Source organism: Mobula hypostoma, chromosome 14 (genome assembly GCF_963921235.1).
Source record: "Mobula hypostoma chromosome 14, sMobHyp1.1, whole genome shotgun sequence".
Classification (NCBI taxonomy): Eukaryota; Metazoa; Chordata; class Chondrichthyes; order Myliobatiformes; family Myliobatidae; genus Mobula; species Mobula hypostoma.
The window spans coordinates 7,281,451-7,305,563 of NC_086110.1; the positions used below are offsets into that span (position 1 = coordinate 7,281,451).

The window sequence follows — 24,113 nt, forward strand, 5'->3', positions numbered from 1 at the left end:
ATGGGCTGAGATCCCCAGGAAAATGTCTAAACAAAGCTTACAAGCCGACGGTGAAGCAACACGAGTCTCTCTCTGTCTTTGAATAAGGTTTTAATCATTTAGATGAGCAGTGATATCTGCACAGGTGCTGATAATTAAGTGATAACGATCTCATTCCTCAAAAGTGAATCCTGCCCGTCCATGACCTTCTCTTCTTGCTGTTGGCTCCGGGCAACGTAATGTTTTCTCAAACGATATTTCAGGCGGTGTCGGAATTATTCCCAATTTCCACCAGCGCTATATCTAGTTTACTTTCTTTCTCCTCTCTCTAACCTCCAGGCAGCCAAATGAAATTGCGTTTCATTTTAAACACCCCGAGGGATTTTGATTAGCTCTGCTTTTACTGATATTAAGAGAATAACTGAAGTTACAAGCCCCCAGGAGGAAACACATTCCTTCAACATACTGATAAGAACAGACCTACAGTAAAAGAGGGAGAGGGAGAAAGCTGTTATAGAGGGAATACCAATTCCTAGAATAGAGTCACAAGAGATTTGTAAAGCATTATCAGGAATGTGCACTATCCCTTCCTAGTAAAGTTGAGAAAAAATGTATAAATTCAAGCCCAGTGCAGTTCTAGGATTAAAGACACAGAAATTGGTTTTAAAAAAGATTACATAAAAATAAAAGAAAATCACTGGATGAAGGATTTTCGAACATTTCATTGTACTTTGTGGTTCTAATCCATAGAAGTTTGAATGAGATAGCCTTGGTATGATTTTTTTAAGGAAAAGACCAGGACAACAAGCCAAATTCATGCATGTGTTAAAGGCAAATCAGCAGGTCAGGCAGCAGCTGCAGAGATTGACATTTTGGGTCGAGCCGCTGCACATTTGGCCTGAAACACAGAAGACACCTTTTGTCTCCACAGATGCTGCCTGACCTGCTGAGTTCCTCCAGCAGTTTTATTTCATTAGTTCAAATTCCAGCATCTGTCATCTTGTGTCTCCATGCATGAGCTTCACAGAGTGATGACCCAGATGACTCCTGCCTTTTGCTGGGTGAGGTGATCTTAGTGATGAAAAGATGTAGGGAGGGGGTGTTACTAGACTTGCTCGCTGATGCCCCTGCTCAGTGTACGAAGTTTAATGTAAATTTATTATCAAAGTCACCACTTACTACACTGAGATTCATTTTCTTGCAGGCAATCAGAGTAGAACAAAAAGTACAATAGAATCAATGAAAACACAAATAAAGTGACAACTAACGTGCAGAAGAAGACAGTCTGTGCAGTACAGTAAATAGAAAATAATACTGAGAACATGAGTTTTACAGTCTTTGAAAGTGAGACAGTAGGCTGAGGTGAGTGAAGTCATCTACACTGGTTCAGGAGTCTGGTGCTTGAAAGGTAATAACTGTTCCTGAACTTAGCGGTGTGGGACCTAAGGCTCCTGTATCTCCAGCAGTGAGAGGAGAGCCTGGCCTGGATGGCGGGGGTCCTTGATGGTGGATGCTGCTTTCCTGTGGCAGAGCTCAATGGTATGAAGGGCTTTGCCTATTTGTGTCATCACCACCACAGCTTCCAAGTGAAAAGTGTGGGTGATTGTGGACAGAAGAAATCAGACTTACAGACTTAATCTGTAAAGTTTCCTTCAGGTGTTGGAAGACGGAATACCATGATTAAGGTCATGTCATAATATCGCCTATCCAGAGCAGACAACAACATTCTAATCCAGCATTATGCTGGCTTGGGCTATGCAAGGGTAGACAGGTGGATGGGGGTGCTTGGTTTCTGTGAACCCTTAGCTAGCGAGTCCCAGGCACTGAGGAGAGAAGGTTTAAGGATAATGAATAAAAAATAAAATACAAATTGTTTTGAGAAGAATCTGCAAAATATCATTTGATTAGAATTGATTTGGTAAAAGATTTAATCTTGCATGGTGCTTCATTGAGCTTTCATCTGTATTGATCCACCCTTTCTATAACTCACACTGATTAATACCTAGCAATCAACTGTACATGCATTTGCTACAGTTTTAGACACATCTGTGTGCTCTACTGTCCTGTGTCAATTACCCTATGTGTATGAAGAGCACGCTGAGAATTGGATGCCAAGTGCTTGGAGAGAAACCAGCACAACAGCAGAAGACGTGGTGTAAGCCTCAAGATAAAGGCAAGACACACCATCTATCCGGTGATGGGGATGGATGCAGAGGCTCTCTGTAAGGCACACGGCTCTTGCAGTTACATCACACCTAAAGATGCTGAAAGACAAGAAAGTATGAATGTGCCTCTTCTCAATATAAACTGTCCCAACCACACTGACAATCGACAGTTAAACAACAGACAGTTCAGCCACCTGAGGAAGAGAGACAGAAGAAAGAAAGATTAGTGGAAGAGGAAATAACAGAGAGAAAGAGAGAGGAAAAATGAAAAGATATTCTGCAGATGGTAGAAATCCAGAGCAACAGACACAAAATGCTGGAGGAACTCAGCATGTCAGGATGCATCTATGGAGGGGAATGAACAATTGACATTTCAAGCTGAGCCGGTTCATCAGGACTGGAAAGGAAGTTGGGGAGGGTGGAAGAGCTAGAATAAGATGGTGGGAGATGATAGGTGAAAACAGGTGAGGGTGAAGGTGGGTGGGTGGGGGAGGGGGGATGAAGTGAGAAGCTGGGAGCTGATAGCTGGAAAAGGTAAAGACCTGAAGAAGCAGAAATCTAATAGTAGAAGTGAGTAGACCATGGGAGAATGGGAAAGAGGAGGGGCACCAGAGGGAGGTGATAGGCAGATGAGAAGAGAAGGGGTGAGAGAGGATTCAGAATGGGAAATGGAAAGAGAGGAAATGGGGAGGAGGAGGATTCAATGATCTTGCCATCAGGTTGGAGGCTACCCAGGCTGATAGAGTGTTGCTCCTCCAGCCTGAGAGTAGGTTCATCGTGGCAACAGACATGTTGGAATGGGAATGAGAAGTAGAATTAAAATGTGTGGGCACTGAGAAATCCTGGCTGTTGTGGCAGATGGAGTGATGGCGTTTGACAAAGTGTTCCTCCAGTCTATGTTGAACTATATCTCAGAGGTAGCTGAAGAGATCGTGGAGCAATAGTAGTGATCTTTCAAAAATCATTGGATTCTGGAACGATCTGGGAGCACTGAAAATGTCACTATGCTCTTTAAGAAGGGAGGGAGACAAAAGACAGGAAATTATAGGCCAGTCAGCCTGATTTCAGTGGTTGGTAAGATGTTGCAGTCCATTATTAAGGATGAGGTTTTGGTGTAGTTGAAGATGTGATAAGATAGGGGAGGGGATATCTTGCCTGAAAAATCTCTTCAAATTCCTTGAGGAAATAACAGGTAGGATAGACAAAGGAGAGTCAGTGGATGTTATTTACTTGTATTTTCAGAAGGTCTTTGAGAAGGTGCCACGCCTGGGGTTGCTAAACAAGATGAAGAGCCCATGTTATCACAGGAAGGATAATAGCATGGATAGAAGATTGGCTAACAGGCAGAAGGCGAAGAGTGAGAATAAAAGGGGCCCTTTCTGGTTGATTGCCAGTGACTAGTGGAGTTCCAAAGGGGTCAATATTGGAATTGCTTCCTTTCACATTATATATTAATCATTTGGACAATGGAATTAATGACTTTGCAAATGATACTAAGATAATGTTGAGGAAACAGGGAGTCTGCAGAAGGATTTAGATTTGGAAAAAGGACAAAGAAGTGGTAGATGGAATACAATATTGGGAAGTGTATGGTCATGCACCTTGGTAAACAGAATAAAGGTACAGACTATCTTATAGGCTGTGGGACCGGATGGCATCCCAGGGCAGGCACTCAGAATGTGTTCAGCACAACTGGCTGCTCTGTTTGCAGACATTTTTAATCTCTCCTTTTCAAAGTGTAGACTGCCCTCCTGCTTCAAAACATCCACCATTGTCTCTGTATCTACAAAGATCAAGGTAACATGTCTGAATGACTGGCATCCTGTGGCACTCACCACAATAATAAGCAAATGCTTTGAGAGGCTGGTCAAGGACCACATCTGCAGCATGCTACCACCCACACTGGACCCCCTACAATTCACCTCCCGACACAACTGATCAACAGATGATGCAATAGCTCTTACACACCTGGAGAAGGATGCTTATGTAAGATTGCTGTTCTTGGACTACAGTTCAGGCTTGACAAGAAGCTCAGAGACCTCAGCCTTCACCCTGACTTGTGCAGCCTGGATCCTGGACTTCCTGTCAGTTCACTGGCAGGTGGTAAGAGTGGGCTCCCTCATCTCTGCCCCTAAACACAGGAGCCCTTCAGGGCTCTGTACTAAGCCCCTTCCTTTACTCTCGGGATACCCAAGACTGTGTCACCACCTATAGCTCCAATCGGCTAATTAAATTTACGATGATACTACATTGATTGGGCTTATCTCAAATAATAACGAGGCAGCCGATAGAGAAGAAATCATCAACCTGACACAGTGGTGTCAAGAAAACAACCTCTCCCTCAATGTCGCAAAAACAAAGGAGCTGGTTGTGGGCTACAGGAGGAATGGAGGCAGGCTAACCCCTATTGACATCAATGGAAATGGGATTGAGAGGGTGAACAGCTTTAAGCTCCTTGGTATACACATCACTGAGAACCTCACTTGGTCAGTGCATACCAGCTGTGCGGTGAAAAAGGCACAACAGCACCTCTTTCACTTCAGATGTTTGAAGAAGTTCAATATGAGTCCCCAAATCCTAAGGACTTTCCACAGGGGCGCAACTGAGAGCATCCTGACTGGCTGTATCACTGCCTGGTATGGGAACTGTATTGGAATCCAAGGTGCAAAGGGATTTAGAAGTCCTTGTACAGGACTCCCTGAAGGTTAACTTGTAGGTTGAGTTAGTGATGAGGATGGCAAATGGAATGTTAGCATTCATTTGAGAAGACTAGAATATAAAAGCAAGATTGTAATGCTGACACCTTATAAGGCATTGGTTAGACTGTACTTGGATATTGTAAGCAGTCTTGAGCCATTTGTCTAAGAAAGAATGTGCTGACATTGGAGATGGCCCAGAGAATGATTCTTGAAATGACAAGCTAACATATAAGGAGTGTTTGATGGAGTAAAAAATATGGCAGGGTGTCTCATTGAAACTATTGAATATTGTTATTGTTCATCTCCACGCCTCATAGGGTACCGGGCGGGAAACTTCGCTGTTTCTTAAGCATTTGTCTGTTTTTTATGAGGCCGAATTGCTAGCTCGACACTCAACCCAGCACGGATGGAAAGTGTGCAAGAAGCTGGCTGGGTCCTGGTACAGAATCGATTACACCACCGGCCAGTGTTATTGGATACTGATAGAGTGGATGTTGAGAGGACATTTCCAATAGTGGGAGAGTCTAGGACCAGAGGGTACAGCCTCAGAATACAAGGATGTCACTTTAGAAGAGAAGAATTTCTTTAGCCAGAGGGATGTGAATCTGTGCAATTCATTTGCACAGACAGCTGTGCAGACCAAGTCATTGGGTATATTTAAAATGAGGGTTTGAGAGGGATAATAAATCAGTCATTATGGAATGGTGGAGCAGACTTGATGGGCTGAATGGCCTAATTCTGCTCCTATGTCTTATGGTCGGTATCACGATGTGGAGGAGGCTGCACTGGGAGCACTAGATACAGTAGGACCCCAAGAGACTTGTAGGGGAAGTGTTTCCTTACCTGCAAGGACTGTTTGGGGTCCAGAATGATGGTGAGGGAGGTATAGCACTTGTCCCGCTCACAAGAAGCAGTGCCAGGGCAGAGATCATTGCAAAGGAATGACAGACTCAAATGGTACAATAGCTCAGATCATTTAATTGATGTGGTGAAGTACTAAGACAGCAGATGGCCAAGACGACGAGATTTTGTTTCAGAATGGTTTGATTTTGATATTCTTGAAAATATAGAATCAACATGGCAGTAGGGTTGATCATCAGCCTTTTCTCAAACAAGAAGGCCTGGTAGCTAATACAATATAACTACCAACATCTCCCATTTATACAACCCTTTTTTATGTCTTGTGACTACCAACTCAATAATCCATCTCTGTGTCTGGACAGTCAGTTTGATGGAGTAGCCTCCAATAAGTCCACTCTAGTAACTGCCAGAGTTATCAGACAGCCAATAGGATTTACTAATGCTCCCTCCTTAATCCCAGGCAGCTTCATTAAAACAGCACCACAGCCTCCATCCACAGTTATTACAGTCTTAGGCTAATGCTGACAATGACTTCAATGTGATTTAGACCACTTCTCAATAAAGTAATTTAGCAAGATGGTGGGGGAAAGTATGGAGAACTGGATGACTGAATGGGTTCTGTTCTGGCACACCGTCATCACCCTGAAGCACTAAAGACAGAATCATAGAGTAATATAGCACAGAAGCAGACTCTTTGGCCCAATTCATCCATGCCAACCATCAGTCCTATTTGCCAGTGTTTGGTCTATATCTTTCTAAACCCCTGCTGTCCATGTACCTGAGCAAGTATCTTCTGAGTGTTGTTATTGTACCTGAATGAACCACTTCCTCTAGCAGCTCACTCCATGTACCGACCACGCTCAAGTCCCCTTTAAATCCTTCTTCTGAAATCTATGCCTTCCAGTTTTTAGATCCTCTTCTCTGGGAAAAATAACCCTACAGTATCTATACCCCTCATTATTTTATGCACCTCCCCAAAGTCACTGCTTAAAGTCTGTTGTTTGAAGGAATAAAGTTCTCCCTCGACAGACGCTGATTAACTTGTTGAGAGGTTCTGACGCTTCTGCTTGCACTTCAGATTCCTTCTTGGATACAAGAATAATAGATATTACTTACACTTCCATGGTAATTTACTGATTCTTGTGTCCATTCTGAATCAGCTAGTATGTTAAAAATCAATCAATAGTGAAGATTCGTAGTTGCATTGGAAACCAGTGCAAATAACAGGTTACTGTGAGAACTAGTGTAAGTAATAAGTTATAGGGCGGACTGGTGCAAATAACAGGCTATGCTGAGAACTCATGCAAATATAGGTCATTCCATTCCTGAGAACTGTCTGTATTTCACAGGTCAGAAACACGGCCACAAAGTGAGTTTTGACACAGCCTGCTGGTCTCCCAAGTGCTCAGTGTTGTATGCTGGGGAGGACTTGTAATAGATTATAAATGGAACAGTGCCAATAATGGGTAGCAGTAGTAGTAGTAGTGGTCTGAGGAGATTTGGTATGTCACCAATGACTAGAAAATTTCAGAATCAGGTACATTACTGGCATGTGAAATTTGTTGTTTTGCAGCAGTAGTACAGTGGAATACATGATAATAAAAACCATTAAGTACAATTTTATATATGGATGTCTTGGGTTATGGAGGGTCCTTAATGATGGATGCTATCTTTTTGAGGCATTGCCTTTTGAAAGTGTCCTCGATTCTGGGGAGGCTAGTGCCCATGATGGAGTTGTATCAGTTTGTAACTTTCTGCAGATCTCTCTGATCCTATACAGTAGCCCCTCTAGATACCGTATAGATCCTACAAATCCTACAGACGTACCATGGACAGCATTCTAACTGGTGGTATGAGGCTACAATGCAAAGGATCGGAAAAGGATACAAGTGGTTGTAAACTGAGCCGGCTCCACCACAGGCACAACCATCGAGGACAATGGAGGATAATGTAATTTAATTTAATGTAATTTCTTGGAATGTATGCGGGATGGTTTTTTGAACCAACATGTCGAGGAACTGACTAGAGAGCAGGCTATTCTGGACTGGGTTTTGAGCAATGAGGAAGGGTTAATTAGCGATCTTGTCGTGAGAGGCCCCTTGGGTAAGAGTGACCATAATATGGTGGAATTCTTCATTAATATGGAGAGTGACATAGTTAATTCAGAAACAAAGGTTCTGAACTTAAAGAGGGGTAACTTTGAAGGTATGAGACGTGAATTAGCTGAGATAGACTGGCAAATGACACTTAAAGGATTGACAGTGGATATGCAATGGCAAGCATTTAAAGGTTGCATGGATGAACTACAACAATTGTTCATCACAGTTTGGCAAAAGAATAAATCAAGGAAGGTAGTGCACCCGTGGCTGACAAGAGAAATTAGGGATAGTATCAATTCCAAAGAAGAAGCATACAAATTAGCCAGAGAAAGTGGCTCACCTGAGGACTGGGAGAAATTCAGAGTTCAGCAGAGGAGGACAAAGGGCTTAATTAGGAAGGGGAAAAAAGATTATGAGAGAAAACTGGCGGGGAACATAAAAACGGACTGTAAAAGCTTTTATAGATATGTAAAAAGGAAAAGACTGGTAAAGACAAATGTAGGTCCCCTGCAGACAGAAACAGGTGAATTGATTATGGGGAACAAGGACATGGCAGACCAATTGAATAATTACTTTGGTTCTGTCTTCACTAAGGAGGACATAAATAATCTTCCAGAAATAGTAAGGGACAGAGGGTCCAGTGAGATGGAGGAACTGAGTGAAATACATGTTAGTAGGGAAGTGGTGTTAGGTAAATTGAAGGGATTGAAGGCAGATAAATTCCCAGGGCCAGATGGTCTGCATCCTAGAGTGCTTAAGGAAGTAGCCCAAGAAATAGTGGATGCATTAGTGATAATTTTTCAAAACTCGTTAGATTCTGGACTAGTTCCTGAGGATTGGAGGGTGGCTAATGTAACCCCACTTTTTAAAAAAGGAGGGAGAGAGAAACCGGGGAATTATAGACCGGTTAGCCTAACGTCGGTGGTGGGGAAACTGCTGGAGTCAGTTATCAAGGATGTGATAACAGCACATTTGGAAAGCGGTGAAATCATCGGACAAAGTCAGGATGGATTTGTGAAAGGAAAATCATGTCTGACGAATCTCATAGAATTTTTTATGAATTCTCATAGAATGGCCTACTCCTGCACCTATTTTCTATGTTTCTATGTTTCTATGTAATGGGAGGAAACGTGTAATTCACAATTCTGACATTGAGTTGGGGTTCACCTTATGATGACGTAATGACACGAAGTTCATTACCGTGCTTCGTGTTCTGTGTTTAGTTGAGAATAAAGCAGTTGTTGTAGTTTCCCTTAAGCTTAAAATGCGGCTGACCTTTTCTTTTATTTACAAAAATCTACATCTTCAAAAGACAATGTCTCAAGAAGGCAGCATCCATCACTATGGATCTCCACCATCCAGGACATACCCTCTTCTCAGTGCAGAGAACAGACAGGAGGCACAGGAGCCTCAAGATATACAACTAACATTTTAAGAACAGCTTCTTCCCCTCTTCCATCAGATTTCTGAATGGTCCGCGAACACTACCTTACTATTTCATTCTTGCAACTATGAACAATTTTTATAACTTGCACTCTGGTGCTGCCACAAAACAAATTTCATGATGCATTATGTATTTCATAATAAAGTGGATTCTGAGCTAATGCAGATTACATTGGGAACCAGAACAAGTAATGGGTAACAGTGGAAAATAGTCACACAGTGAGTCACCAAGAGCACTCGTACACATTGAGAAGCATTCCAGTTCAAACTTGAGCCTTGCTCATATTGACACACTGCAGAGGTCTCCGATCAGTGTCTCAATGGCCACTTTAACAGGTACAGTACCTCTGGTGCTGTCTGTTTGGTGTCTCTGCAATCTCCCTGCAACCTTCCTCTGGGTGCTCCGGCTTCTAAAGGCATGCTGACAAGTTTATTAGCCACTTAGTGTGAATTCTCCAGCAACATGAATCCAAGGGGGCGGGGGCGGGTTGAGGGCATGACTGGGAGAGTGTAATTTGAAAGTGTACAGGGAAATAAGCTGAGTGGCCTATTTCTGTATAGTGCAATAACAATGGTCATCAACATGGGTTCCCAACGTGAGGTCCATGGACCCCTCCGTTAATGGTAGCGGTCCATGGCATTAAAAAGGTTGGGAAGCCCTGATCTATCAAATAGACATTGATAGATTGAAATTTGTGGCCAATGGTTATCAGCTTTACCTAATGTTAAATTTCATGTGTTGGACTTCAATACAACACACTTCATGCAAAGTATCCTCTGCCCATTGTATCATTTCATTCCCACAGTTACATTCACTGTCAGATCTGTAATCACCAGAGCTTTGCTCAGCTGGTGTGTCGATGGTAGTTTGGCAGATACCTCTCCAAGCCTCACAACAACATGCCTGAGGAACTCAGTTGGTCAGGAAGAATCTACGGAGAGAAACAGACAACTGGCATTTCAAGTCCTGAAATGTCAACCACCCATTTCCCTCCCCAGATTATACTGGACCCTTAGAGTTCCTCCAGCATTTTGAGTGTTGCTCCAGATTCCAACATCTGAAGTCTCCTTGATGGAAGAGAAATCCTTCAGCAGGCAGAATGGTTGGCACTTTATCAGCTGGTCAGCGGAGTGGGAGTGAAACAAGCATCATGATGAATTTATCAAAAACCAAATTCAAAGAATCAAATGAAGAATACTATAGATCACCTCCTGCACTACCATCAACTTGTATCTAGATTGAGGTTTACTTTGTATTAATGACTTGTTTTGCCCATTCTATTCATTTTGTCTTCACTTTCTCACATAGTTGCTGCTCTTGGTGTTGTCTGAACCTACATGCTTGTGATGTTGCTGCGAACAAGTTCTTCTTTGTAACTGTACCTCACTGTACTTGTGCACATGACAATAAAATCAACTGAGCTTGAACTTTTCTCTAGTTCAATAAATTCCTTGAAACATCAATAAGTTCAGAATTACCGGATTCAAAGTTCCGCTCGTGAATATTTACTCAGTTCAAGTCACAAGCAGAAATGCTGGAGACACCAAGAGTGTAGTCACCGTAGTGCCTATTGTCACAGAGGTTTGAGGGTAATGGCCAAGGCATACTACTGTGCAAAACCAGAGCGACAGCTTCAGCAGTAAAAGCCTAGAGGTCCCAAGCAGCACACCCAAAATGCTGGAAGAACACAGCAGGTCAGGCAGCATCTATGGAGAAGAATGTAATGTTAACGTTTTGGGCTTCAAGGAGCGGTGTCTCAGAAAGGCAGTGTCCATTATTAAGGAGCCCAGCACCCTGGGCATGCCCTTTTCTGATTCTTTTTTTTACCGTGCCCATGGTCTGCTCTTATCAAATTACGGTATTGCTTTGCACTGCTGTAACTATATGTTATAATTATGTGGTTTTTGTCAGTTTTAGTCTTGGTCTGTCTTGTGTTTCTGAGAATATATTACCAGAGGAACATTGTATCATTTTTTAATGCATGCATTTCTAAATGACAATAAACGAGGACTGAGTGTCCTCATCATCTAACAACAGGTGGGAGATACAGAAGCCTGAAGGCACAGATTCAGTGATTCAGTAACAGTTTCTTCCCCTCTCCCATCCGATTCCTAAATGGGCATTGAACCCGTGAACACTACCTTACTTTTCAAACATATATTATTTGTTTTTGCATGATTTTTAAAAACCTATTCAATTGATTTACTCATTCATTTATTTATTTATTACATTTTCTTCTTCTATATTATGTATTGCATTGAGTTGCTGCTGCCAGGTTAACAAATTTCATGTTACATGCCGATGATAATAAACCTGATTCTGATTTTGAGACCCTTCATAAGTCCTGATGAAGGGACTCGGCCAAAACATCAACAGTTTATTCCTCCAGTTCCTCCAGCGTTTTATGTGCGTTGCCCTCGAGATCCTAGTGCTCTCTAAAAGGTGGGCTAGACTGACCCTGATGCCTTAGAGCAAGAAACCTTGACATGAATTAATCAATCTCATGGCCTTCTTTTGAAAAACAGCAGTAATATTGCTCTAAATCCTGGTCCATAGTTATCCCCGAATTAACATCAGTTAAATAAAAAAAGCGGTGAACTAATCGCAATTGTGAGGGATCTTGTCATATACAAATTTCACACAGAACAATATCTAACTTCTAAAAGTGGCTTTCAAAAGGGGCATAGGAAGTCCTGCTTAAATGCATGTCAGTCTTCATTTCCCAAAACACTCCAGCATTTCTAACAGCTCTGTTAAGTCACACCTTGACTCTAGCTGCCTGATCTAAGCTTCGTCAATGCCTGCAGATAATTGAGTGTCCTCATCCCCAGGTTCTGAGGCTCAGGGATAAAGCAAAATATTGAGGAGTACTGCAGCCTGATGAGTGACAGCTTGAACTGGAATATAAAACAGGATGCAAAACGCAAGCAGCATGGCACTGTTATTTTTTCAATTGTAATTTTCCTTTCTAATGCAAAGATTACAAGACGATAATAAACAAGCTTCAATTCCATCCAAGCAGGCAAAGGATTTGAGAACTGCAGGTCCCTGCTTCATGAGGGAAGGTGGTAAATATAGATAAAGACAAACATGCTGAGCCTTTCTCTTTTAAATGAATGCTTTCATGTGCCAACTACACATGGAGTCGACTCCACCAGGGAAAGCAATTTAGAAACTAATTGTAGTTCATAAATTATCTTCCTGCAGCACAGAGCCCGGGAATGGAAATCATTTTTCATAGTTCCCTTTGTTTAAAACTCGTTTTCTTCCCCCTAGTTGCCATAGTAATTATAAATTAATATGGTCTGTTAATTGTTGGAAATCAAGGCTGTTGTGTTGACCACCCGAAACCTTACTTGGATGATAATAGAAGGCAGCATAGCTCCTGAGACGTACTCAAACCAAGCCTGTGCAGATGCAGTTTATACTCGGTGTTGTACTCACCCATACAATGCGCTGACAGGTCGTTTCTGTCCTGCTTTGGGTCGATATGGTTTGGGCTCCCCGGCCATGTTGATATCTGCAAGACCACAAAGACAGAAGCAAGCTAGTTGTGTGACTCACTATTAGTTATGTGACTCATTATTTGTACACATATATAAAATCTCCCACCTCCCCTGTGGTGGTGGGAAATTTGGTAAATTGCCAGACTAGTAATCCAACAGTCTGTATGAAAAAATCCAGAGCTGTGAGTTCAAATCCCACCATGGCATGGCTGGAATTTAAGTTTGGTTAATAACCTAGCATTGTAGTGAAGTGGTTAGCGGAATGCTATTACAAACTGGATTGAATTTCTCCACTGTCTGTAAGGAGTTCATATGTTCTCCCCGTGACCACGTGGGTTTCTTCCAGGCACTCCAGTTTCCTCCCACATTCCAAAGATGTAGGCTAATTTGTCACAGGGATGCATTGGGCAGCTGACATGCCACATCTCTAAAAAGTAAAAATAACTTTATGGAAGTTACTGATTGAAAGACCCAAAAGGGATGGAGCTTGCCTATACATGATGGCAAATATAGCCCATGTGGGGACAAAAATGTCCCCCTGAAATGGCCTGGAAAGCCATTTGTTTCAAGGGCAAAGAGGTCCTGGTTTAACAAGTTGTCACATCCGAAAATGTGAGTCTTTAAAAACAAACTTCCCTAGAAGTTGGAACACTTTGTGAATGTGTCTAAGTTAAACTGAAAGCGTGACTACAGCCCCTAATTTCTTAGTAGCTGCTCCAGTGTGGTTGTTATGAGGATGTGGCTGGCATTCAAGGGACTAGCTGGCTGGGGCTGTCTTCATCCTAGAAAGTCATCTTCTGGAGCTGTACAGAGTATGAGAGACGTGCGTAGGGTGAATGTGAACAATACCTTTCCCCGAGTCGGGGAATTGAAAACTTGGGAGCTTAGACCTAAGGAGGGAAATTTAACCTGACGGGCAGCTTCTTCGCCCAGAGCATTATCAGTGTATGGAATGATCTGCCAGAAGAAATGATTCTCATAGGCACAGTCACACCATTTGGAAAGGTACATCGATAGGAAAGGTCAGAGGGATACAGGCCAAATGTAGACAAAGCATCTGTCTAGCTTAGATGAGACAGATGATATGGTGACATATGTGTAACCATCTGCAGCCCTGAGATTTATTTTCTTGTGGGCATACACAATAAATTTTTAGAATAATAACCAGAACAGAATCAATGAAAAAATGCCGACCTAGGTGTTGAACCAGAGCGCAGAAGACAACCAACTGTGCAAATACAGAAATAATAAATATTGAGCACATGAGATGAAGAGGCCTTCACAGTGAATCCCTAGGTTGTGTGAACATTTCAATAATGAGGCAAGTGCAGTTGAGTCAAGTTCAAGAGCCTGATAACTGTTCCTGATCCTACTGGTGTGAGTCCTGAGGCTCCTGTAAGTCCTTCCCGGAGATGAGAACATGGCCTGGGTAGTGGGGTCCCTGAGGATGGATGCTGCTTTCCTGCAACCACGTTTCATGTAGATGTGTTCAATGGTTAGGAGGTCTTAACTCATGATGGACTGGGCTGTATCCACTACTTTTTGTAGGCTTTTCTGTCCAAGGGCATTGGTGTTTCCATATTAGGCTGTGATGCAGCCGGTCAATATACTGTCCATTACACATGTATAGATGTCCTCTTCTGTCCTGTGCACAGAAGGAAAGGGCCCATGCCTGTTTACTCTGGCTCCCAACCTCCCACTCCTTTCTCTCCCTACCATTAATCCATAACTAAGACCATAAGATACAGGAGCAGAATTAGACCATTCGGTTCCCTGAGTCTGCTCCATCCTTTCTTCACGGCTGATTTACTATCCTTCTCAACCACATTCTCCAGCTTTCTCCCTGTAACCTTTGACACCCTTGCAAATCAGAAAACTATCAACCTCTGCTTTAAGTATACCCAAATGACTTGGCCTTCACTGCTGTCTATGGCAATGAGTCCACAGATTCACCAGCCTCTGACTAAAGAAACTCCTCCTCATCTCTGTTCTAAAGGGATGTCCTTCTTTTCTGAGGTTGTGCCCTCTGGTCCTAGGCTCTCCACTATAGTAAACATTCTCTCCATGTCCACTCTATCCAATTTTTCAACATTCAATAGATTTCAATGAAATTTCCCCTCGTTTTTCTAAATACCAGTGAGTATAGGCTCAGAACCATCAAACACTCTCCATACCCTAACCCTTTCATTACCAGGATAATTGTTGTGAAATTCCTCTAGATTTTCTCCAATTGACAATGGAAGAGCCGAGCCCATCCACACTGGCTGTGTGATGCACAGGAACTCTGGCTGACTTTCTTTATAGACAGTTTAATGACTCTGCAAACTCACAGCAGCCAAAGGCAGAGCTAATAGATTAATCATATGGGATTTCACCAATTAACTCCCACTACCTTTCATAGCAAATCAATTGACTTCACTAAAGAGTAATTTATGTCAGATTTAGTTGGAGATTAATTACCACTGGGTAATTAACTTATTATTTGCTACTGCTGGGACCATGGCTCACTTTTCTTTTGGTTTGTTCTGTCATGAAGGGACCATTTTCACTGGAGTTCACTCACACCATAAATGTCTCCACCTTATCTCTTCAGATAAATCTCCACAAAGGAATTGAAACTGATCCAAACAGGTAAATTGAGAAAACTTCAAAAAAATGATCCCAAAATATGATAGAGCAAAGACATAATCAAGGAATTGTTCTTGAAGCAAAGTATAATTTAATCATGGAAAAGTGCTCCTGGGTGGTGATACATACTCCGGAATCACTTGAGATACAAGAAAATAGGAGTGGGAACAGGAGTGGCCCCTTTAAGTCTGTCCCATCATTGAATATCTAACCCAGGCCTCAACTTCTTTCCTTCTCTAGTTCCCCGGAACTGAATTGGTTTACTATTGTTCCAAGATACTGTGAAAAGCTTTATTGTGCATGCCATCTGGATAGAACATTTCAAACTCAAGTACAGTAGATTGAGATGTACAAATGACAAAGCGATAACAGAATGTAAAATATCGTGTTAGAAATACAGAGAAAATGCAGTGTAGGGAGACAGATAAGGTGCGAGATTCACAATGAAGTAGACTGAGGGGTCAAAAGTTGGCTTTTGTCATACAAGAGTCTCTTCAAGGGTCTTATAACGGTGGGATACAATCTATCCCTGAGCCTTCAATTCCTCAAACTTTCAATTTTTTATCTGTTCCCATCTTAAATATATCCAATGATCTGGGCTCTGCCACCCTCATGGCAGTGTGTTCCATTTATTCACTACACTCTGAGGAAGAAATTTCTACTGTTTTAAATGACCAGCTCCTTATTTTTTAGCCATGTCCCCTTCTTTGTCACTCGCCCTCTAGTGGAAACATCTCAACCTTTAGCAAGTCAAACCCTTTCAGGATTTTATGTGTCTGAATACAGTCACCTCTCATTCTTCCAAATTCCAAGACCTGTGATCATTCAGCCTTGGTAAAATAAGAGAAATCTCATAGGTTACTAATCAGGAATTATCCTGTCCTTTAGCAGGAAAGACTCCCAGCCCCTTATTCTGGAGTCCTGGAGCTATAAGTGGAATCCCTGGCCAAACCCATGATGAGCTAACCTTTCATCCCAATCAATTCATCCCCTTGTGTCCATGCTTTCACTGCCCCATACAACTCCCCCACCCCCTTGCAATTGTCTTTCCTTTCAATTCCCCTACAAAAATGGCCACGAAATGCTGGTTCTGTTACTATTTCAGGCACCAGGTTCCAGATCACAACTTACTTCATATAAAAAGGAATTTCCAATTCAGCTCTGGTTTTTCTCTAATTCCCTTAAATCTGTGTCTTTTTGTTTGCCAATACTGGAAACAGCTGCTTCTTCCATCAAAGCCCGTGCTAATTTTGATTGTTTCAATCAACACTGCACCAAACCTCCTCTGACGCAAAGACACAACTTGCATCCTGTATTACATTTAATTCCAGTAAATCTCCTCTGTGGCCACTCCAAGGCTTTAACATCTTCAGTTCCGATGCTAGGCTCCAGAAGCAAGACTTGCAGGCAAATACACTGGTAGGTAGTTTGATACCTCTCCACCATGCCCCCAGTTGTAAGGAAGGGCTCCTAATACAGAAGTATTAGCTTGTTTCTTTTTCCACAGATGCAGCTCAAATGTGTGAGTCTTCCAGCATTTCTGCTTTGATGTTGGATTGAGTGTGAGACTGACTGAGTGAAAGTGAAAACAACTTGGAATCCAGATCGAAATATTTTAACTATCAGCCCCTTGACTTTCCAAGGATCTTACTGGCAATGCAAACAAGAGAAAAAACTAAAAATTGGAATCTGTGAAGCAACATAACATGTTGGAAATACTCAGTTTATGAGGTCCTGAACTTATTATTAGTGGCATATATATTGAGATACAGTGAAAAGCTTGTCTTGCATATTGTTCATACAGATCAGACCATTACACAGTGCACTAAGGTAGAACAGTAACCGTGCAGAATAAAGTACTACTGCTACAGAGAAACATCAAGTAGGCTTCTCAGCCCCTCAATCCTGCTCCACCATTCCGTACGATCATGGCCGATCTCATCCCCTTTCCTCTGTCGGTTCCCAAAAGCTCTGAATTCCCTGACTGTTCAAAGATCTAATTTTCCTTCAAAGATCTAACAGCCACAATCTTCCTCAGTAGAGTATAGCAGGAGTGCACCACAAAGGAAGAGGTCAGAGGGTGACTTACTTCCATTCTGGTCTTGTGGGTTCTGAGATGCCCAGTGGGAATAACCCAGTGATTCAAATAGACCTTGTGACTCAAATAAATCTAACTGAATTTAATCTTCCACATACAGGACTAGAAGTAGGGGAGGAAAATGAGGGCAAGCAGGTAGCTTGTCAAAAAGGGCCCTCCTTTGTCTGCATACTAAAGACCATGAAACACAAGAGCAGAATTACACCATTCGGCTCATCGAGTCTGCCCCACCACTTGTTTATGGCTGAGTTATTATCCATCAACTCCAATTTCCTTCCTTCTCCCTGTAACCTTTGATGTCTTTACTAATCAAGAACCCATTAACCTCTGCTTTAAATATACCCATTGACATGGCTTCCAACAGCCATCAGTGAAAATGAATTCCACAGATTCACCACCATCTTCCACTTTATCTAGGGCAACTTCTCTCTGTTTCCAGTGCATGGACTCAAGGTCATTAGTACTACCCCAGTTTGTCCTTCATCTTGAGCAACCACCAGCCAGAGATACCCGAAAGTCAGTGGGAAGTCGCGTTTCTTCAAAGGGGGCTTTGTGCACACTCTTGAAACATTTCCTGTCAACCTCTCCCATGACAAACCTCGGAATAAAGTTTTCCATCTGTGTATACTTTCTTGTAGATCAGTAAATTCAGATTCTGATTCTGATTTAGTTATCACATTTACATTGAAGCATACAGTGACATTTTATTTCATATCTGTACTTTAATCTCAAACTTTATATTATATAATTCTTTACTCTTTATAATTGTTGAATGTTGTTTTTGTTCCATGTTGCACCTTAATCAACACACCACAGCAAATACCAAGTATACACGGCATTGTACATGGTGAATAAAGTTGATCCTTGATGATATTGGGAAAGTGATGCTGAGGTGAAGGATTGAGTGTGATCTGTCGAACAGTCGAGCCAGGGGAATAAACTGACAGTCTGCTATTGCCATTTCTTATCTTTAAGTCTTTCTGCATTGCCTCAGCTAGTTCTGTAGCTGTGATAAAGATTAGCTCCAATTATCACACGTACATCAAACCATACAGTGAAATGTATTGTTTGAGTCAATGACCATCCCTGTCTGAGGAGGTGCTGGGGGCAGCCCATAAGTGCCACTATACTTCCAGCACCAACATACGTAGCATTCACCGAACTCACTCACCACATCCTGTACATCACTGGATTGTGTGAACACATCTGTGCCTGTGCTTTGCTTGGAGGCAAATGTTCACTTTGGCAATCTAAAATCGGAATTCTAAAATGACCTACCTGTATGTTTGAGAGACTGCCACAACTGGAAAAGGTAATTTGGGACCTAGAATGACCAATATAGAGTTTGTGAACTGGAACAGGAGTAAAAAGTGTTCCCAACATAAACCGGTGAAAATTCCTGACTCCAAGAAAGATGTTGAGCACTTTGTTTCTATCTGTGCAAAATTCCCTTCACTTTAATTTAAAGTGCCAGACACAAATGCTCTCAGACTCTTTGTGCTATCACCTAGGATGAGACTGATAAGGGCGTGTGTTCTGTGCTTTGAAATAGGCTCTAAATCTTTGTCCTCTCATAGTTACTAATGCTGAAGGCCCCTCTGCATACCTGAATACTCTCTATTGAGCACCATTGCTCATTCCTAGCTGGAAGATGCTGCAATGATGTGAGTATTGTTGCTAAATCTGGAGCAGTACTGAGGATCTGGGCTGTGCTCATCTGCTCCCAACTTCATCTTCAGCCAGGGCAGGTCTCGAGCCTCTTTCAGAATTTTCTTCAATAGGATTGTTGTCCTAATTATATTACAATATCCTTTGCCACACAACTCTGGTGCACTGTCAACTGGAAAATCAGTGACTGACTGTCCCCACCTGGCAACTTGTCAAAGTTAAGATTCACATGATAATGGCTCAATCCTGTAGAAGGTACACCGATGGTTATACATCATTAGGAGCTTGAGGGGGTTTGGTATGTCACCAAAGACTCTAATAAACTTAAACAGACGTACTGTGTAGAGCATCCTAACTGGTTGCATCACTTCCTGGTATGGACACTCCAATGCACAGATCGATAGAGACTGCAGAGGGTTGTAAACTCAGCCAGCTCCATCAATGGCATTAGCTTCCCCACCATCGAGGACATCTTAAAAAGTAGTCCCTTAAGAAAGCAGCATCTAACACTACGGACCTTTACCATCCAGAACATGCTCATTTCTTGTTACTATGGAGGTACAGAAACCTGAAGACACAGACTGAATGTGGTAAAAACAGCTTCTTCCACCTCCCATCAGATTTCTGCATGGTTCATGAACACTACCTCATTATTCATCTTTTGCACTATTTATTTAAGTTCTGTTTTGTTTCTCATTGGGGCTTACTTTTTGTCTTGCTCTTGCCACAAAACAACACATTTCAAGTTATACTGTATGACAGTGATAATAAACCTGATTCTGAATATCAAACTGATTTAAGTTTGCAATATACTTCATTTGAATCTGCCTTGATGCATTTATGCTAGTCAGTAAAAAAAACTCTTCATAATTTATAGATTATACTTTCCAAGCATGACTTCACATTGCTAGTTTGAACACCATGTGCACTAACTTCTTCAAATGATATTCAGATTCGTTAATCAATCCATGCCTACATACAATGGTAGCTCTGTCATTACACAAGGCTACCAGCAAATCTAATTATTCACCAGCATAACATACAATGCATTTAATTTGCTCTGCTATCTTTGTTAGTTAGCTAGAGTATGTCTTGTAACAAACCTTATGTTCAGTGAAAGGCAGGTTTCTCTAATTTTCTATGTAGGTACATCTATCCACGATCAAACAATCTGCTGTCGTCTAGATTCTTCTCTACAGAACAGTTCATGAACCCAGGAACACAACCTTGCTATTACTTTTTTACACTATTGATATATTTAATCCATAAGATCATAGATATTGGAGCAGAATAAGGCCATTTTGCCCATCGAGTCTACTCTACAATTCCTACATGGATGATTTATTCGCAAACACGAGGAATTCTGCAGATGCTGGAATTTCAAGCAACACACATAAAAGTTGCTGGTGAATGCAGCAGGCCAGGCAGCATCTCTAGGAAGAGGTACAGTCGACGTTTCGGGCCGAGACCCTTCGTCAGGACTAACTGAAAGAAGAGGTAGTAAGAGATTTGGAAGTGAGAGTGGGAGGGGGAGATCCGAAATGATAGGAGAAGATGAGGGGGGGATGGAGCCAAGAGCTGGATAGTTGGTTGGCAAAAGGGATATGAGAGGATCGTGGGACAGGAGGCCGAGGGAGAAAGAAAAAGGGGAGGGGAGGAAACCAGAGGATGGGCAAGGGGTATAGTCAGAGGGACAGAGGGAGAAAAAGGAGAGAGAGAAAAAGAATGTGTGTATATAAATAAATAATGGATGGGGTTCGAGGGGGAGGTGGGGCATTAGCGGAAGTTTGAGAAGTCAATGTTCATGCCATCAGGTTGGAGGCTACCCAGACGGATTATAAGGTGTTGCTTCTCCAACCTGAGTGTGGCTTCATCTTTACAGTAGAGGGGGCCATGGATAGACATGTCTGAATGGGAATGGGATGTGGAATTAAAATGTGTGGCCACTGGGAGATCCTGCTTTCTCTGGCGGACAGAGCGTAGGTGTTCAGCAAAACCCAGTCTGTGTCGGGTCTCGTCAATATATAGAAGGCCACATCGGGAGCACTGGACGCAGTATATCACCCCAGCCGACTCACAGGTGAAGTGTCGCCTCACCTGGAAGGACCATCTGGGGCCCTGAATGGTGGTGAGGGAGGAAGTGTAAGGGCATGTGTAGCACTTGTTCCGCTTACAAGGATAAGTGCCAGGAGGGAGATCAGTGGAGAGGGATGGGGGGAGGAATGAATGGACAGGGGAGTCGCATAGGGAGCGATCCCTGCGGAAAGTGGGGGGGGAGGGGTGGAGGGAAAGATGTGCTTCGTGGTGGGATCCTGTTGGAGGTGGCGGAAGTTACGGAGAATTATATGTTGGACGCGGAGGCTGGTGGGGTGGTAGGTGAGGACAAGGGGAACTCTATTCCTAGTCGGGTGGTAGGAGGGGAGTGAGAGCAGATGTGCGTGAAATGGGGGAGATGCATTTGAGAGCAGGGTTGATGGTGGAGGAAGGGAAGAACTGTACAGCTCTTGGCTCCATCCCTCCCCCTCCTGTCTTTTCCTATCATTTCGGATCTCCCCCTCCCCCTGCCACTTTCCAATCTCTTACTAGCTCTCCTTTCAGTTAGTCCTGACGAAGGGTCTCGGCCCGAAACGTTGACTGTTCCTCTTCCTAGAGATGCTGCCTGGCCTGCCGCGTTCACCAGCGACTTTGATGTGTGTTGCTGGATGATTTATTATCCCTTTCAACACCATTCTCCAGTTTTCACACTGTAACCTTTGATGCCCTTACTAATCAAGAACTTATCAACCTCTGCTTTAATTATACGCAACTACTTGACCTCCACAGCTGTCTGCGTATTTTTATTGTAGCATATAGTAATATTGATATATTTTGGGTGGCATGGTAGCGTAACGGTTCGCAAAATTGCTTCAAAGTGCAAGCAATCATCAATCAGCATTCGATTCCGGCTGCTGTTTGTAAGGAGTTTGTGTGTTCTCCCCTTGGCCGCGTGGGTTTCCACCGGCTGCCTTGGTTCCTTTCCACTTTACAAAGACGTACGGTTAGTGTTAGTGAGTTGTGGGCCAGGTGTGTTTGCACCAGAAGTGTGACAACACCTGCACACTGCTCCCAACCTAATCCTCGCTGATTTGATTTGGCACAAACAAAGCATTTCACTATGTTTCGATGTACATGTGACAAATAAATCTAAACTTCATTGATGTATTGCACTCTATATCTGCCACAAAACAGCAAGTTTCACAACATATTGTATGTCAGTGATAATAACTTTGATTCTGATACTGATCAACCATCCCGTGGCTTCTTGCTCCTTCCATTGTACATCTCATTTTCCTCTGTCTGAACCAACAAACTCCCTGTCTGTGAACTCCTGTTGGATAGACATCCCTTCTGTGATGGGTTCCATTGTATTGGATTTGGATTTACTGTATATTCCATTATTTTATTAAATGTCCAGGATGTCCAGGGAAGGGTAGCACCTCTGGTGAAGGGGCTTGCCGTGCCCATTCTGGGGCAGATCGCTCATCTTTGATCTCCACCAGACACTTAGTTCTCATCTGTGGCTCCAATAGTTTTGCATGTAACAGTGGCCGCACCCCAGAGGGCCACTTCAACAAGTGGACTAAACCAGGTGTGGGTAACCAGTTGACTTCACATCCCGGTGACATAGGGACAAGCCATTCCTAGCATGCAAATTTAGCTCCAGCAGACTCGGAAATGAGATCAACAGTGAGATCCAATGGCCAGGAAGGTGGTTCTGCAACTCTTCGTGGAAAGCGAAGGGCATGAAAAGGCACAGAAGTAGTCACGGTCATCCACTGAACCAAGTAAGACCTTGGTTGACCCTGTGACAACTACTGATACCATTAGACCTAGAACTCTGAGGTTAAGAGAGTGGAACCCCCGAATGCAACAGCTTTTACACTTTAAAATCTCTCTCCCTCACAGGTTTTTTTGTACAGTTCTCAAGGACATTGAAGTGGATGGGCTACAGCAGCAGAAGACCATGAACATACACTCAGCAGCCACTTTATTAGATACAGGAATTACCAAATAAAGTGGCCACTAAGAGTACATGTCAACATATACTACCTTGATTCATTTTCTTGCAGACATCTACAAGGGTAAAAAAAGAAATGCAATATAATTTGTGGAAAACTATGCATAAGCAAAGACTGACAAACAATCAATGTGCAAAAGAACGACAAATCATGCAAAAAGAGAAAATCAATAGTACTGAGAACATGTGTTGTAGAGTCTGGTCTGTTGCTATCAAAAGGGATGTGAACAAACCCCGGTGATGATGTGACTGCCTTGTTCGACAGCTGCAGTTCTGTGTTAAGGAAAGTCCAAGTCAGCTACATTAACAAATGCAAAGTGTTGGTGGAAACCAGGAGGTCAGGGAGCATCTGGGGATCGAGACACTGCACCAGGACTGCAACTGTAGTGGGGTTAAAAAAAAGAGTTGGCCTTCATTAGTCGTGGGATTCAGTTCAAGAGCTCTGAAATTAGTATGTGGCTCTATCAAGACTCTGGTTAAACCACACTTGGAATATTGTCTCAATATAGGAAGGATGTGGAAGCTTTAGAGAGGGTGCAGAGGAGATTTACCAGGATGCTGCCTGGATTAGAGAGCATGTCCTAATATGTCTTATTAGGATAGGCTGAGTGAGCGAGGGATTTTTTTCTCTAGTGCTAAGGAGAATGAGAGGTGACTTGATAGAGGTGTAAAAGATGGTAAGAAGCTTAAGTCAACTGGATAGCCAGAGTTTTTTCCCCAAGGTGGAACTAGCTAATACGAAGGGGCATAATTTTAAGGTAATTGGAGAAAAGTATAGGCGGGAAAATCAGAGGTAAGTTTTTTTACACAGACAGTAGTGGGTGAATGCCGCACCCTGCCAAAAGGGGTGGTAGGAACATTTAAGAAACTCGTGGATAGGCATATGGATGATAGAAACATGGATGGCTA

At 42.6% G+C, this 24,113-nt stretch overlaps 1 protein-coding gene across 2 annotated transcripts in view; it reads right to left on the reverse strand.

The window, feature by feature from the left end:
- LOC134356075 (RNA-binding Raly-like protein) overlaps positions 1–24,113 on the reverse strand; it is a 1,565,186-nt gene that overhangs the window by 415,728 nt on the left and 1,125,345 nt on the right. For both annotated transcript variants that reach the window (XM_063066635.1, XM_063066636.1), the window contains exon 5: positions 12,692–12,767. In XM_063066635.1, the coding sequence (XP_062922705.1) occupies positions 12,692–12,767 (76 nt within the window). The remainder of the gene's footprint in view (positions 1–12,691; positions 12,768–24,113) is intronic.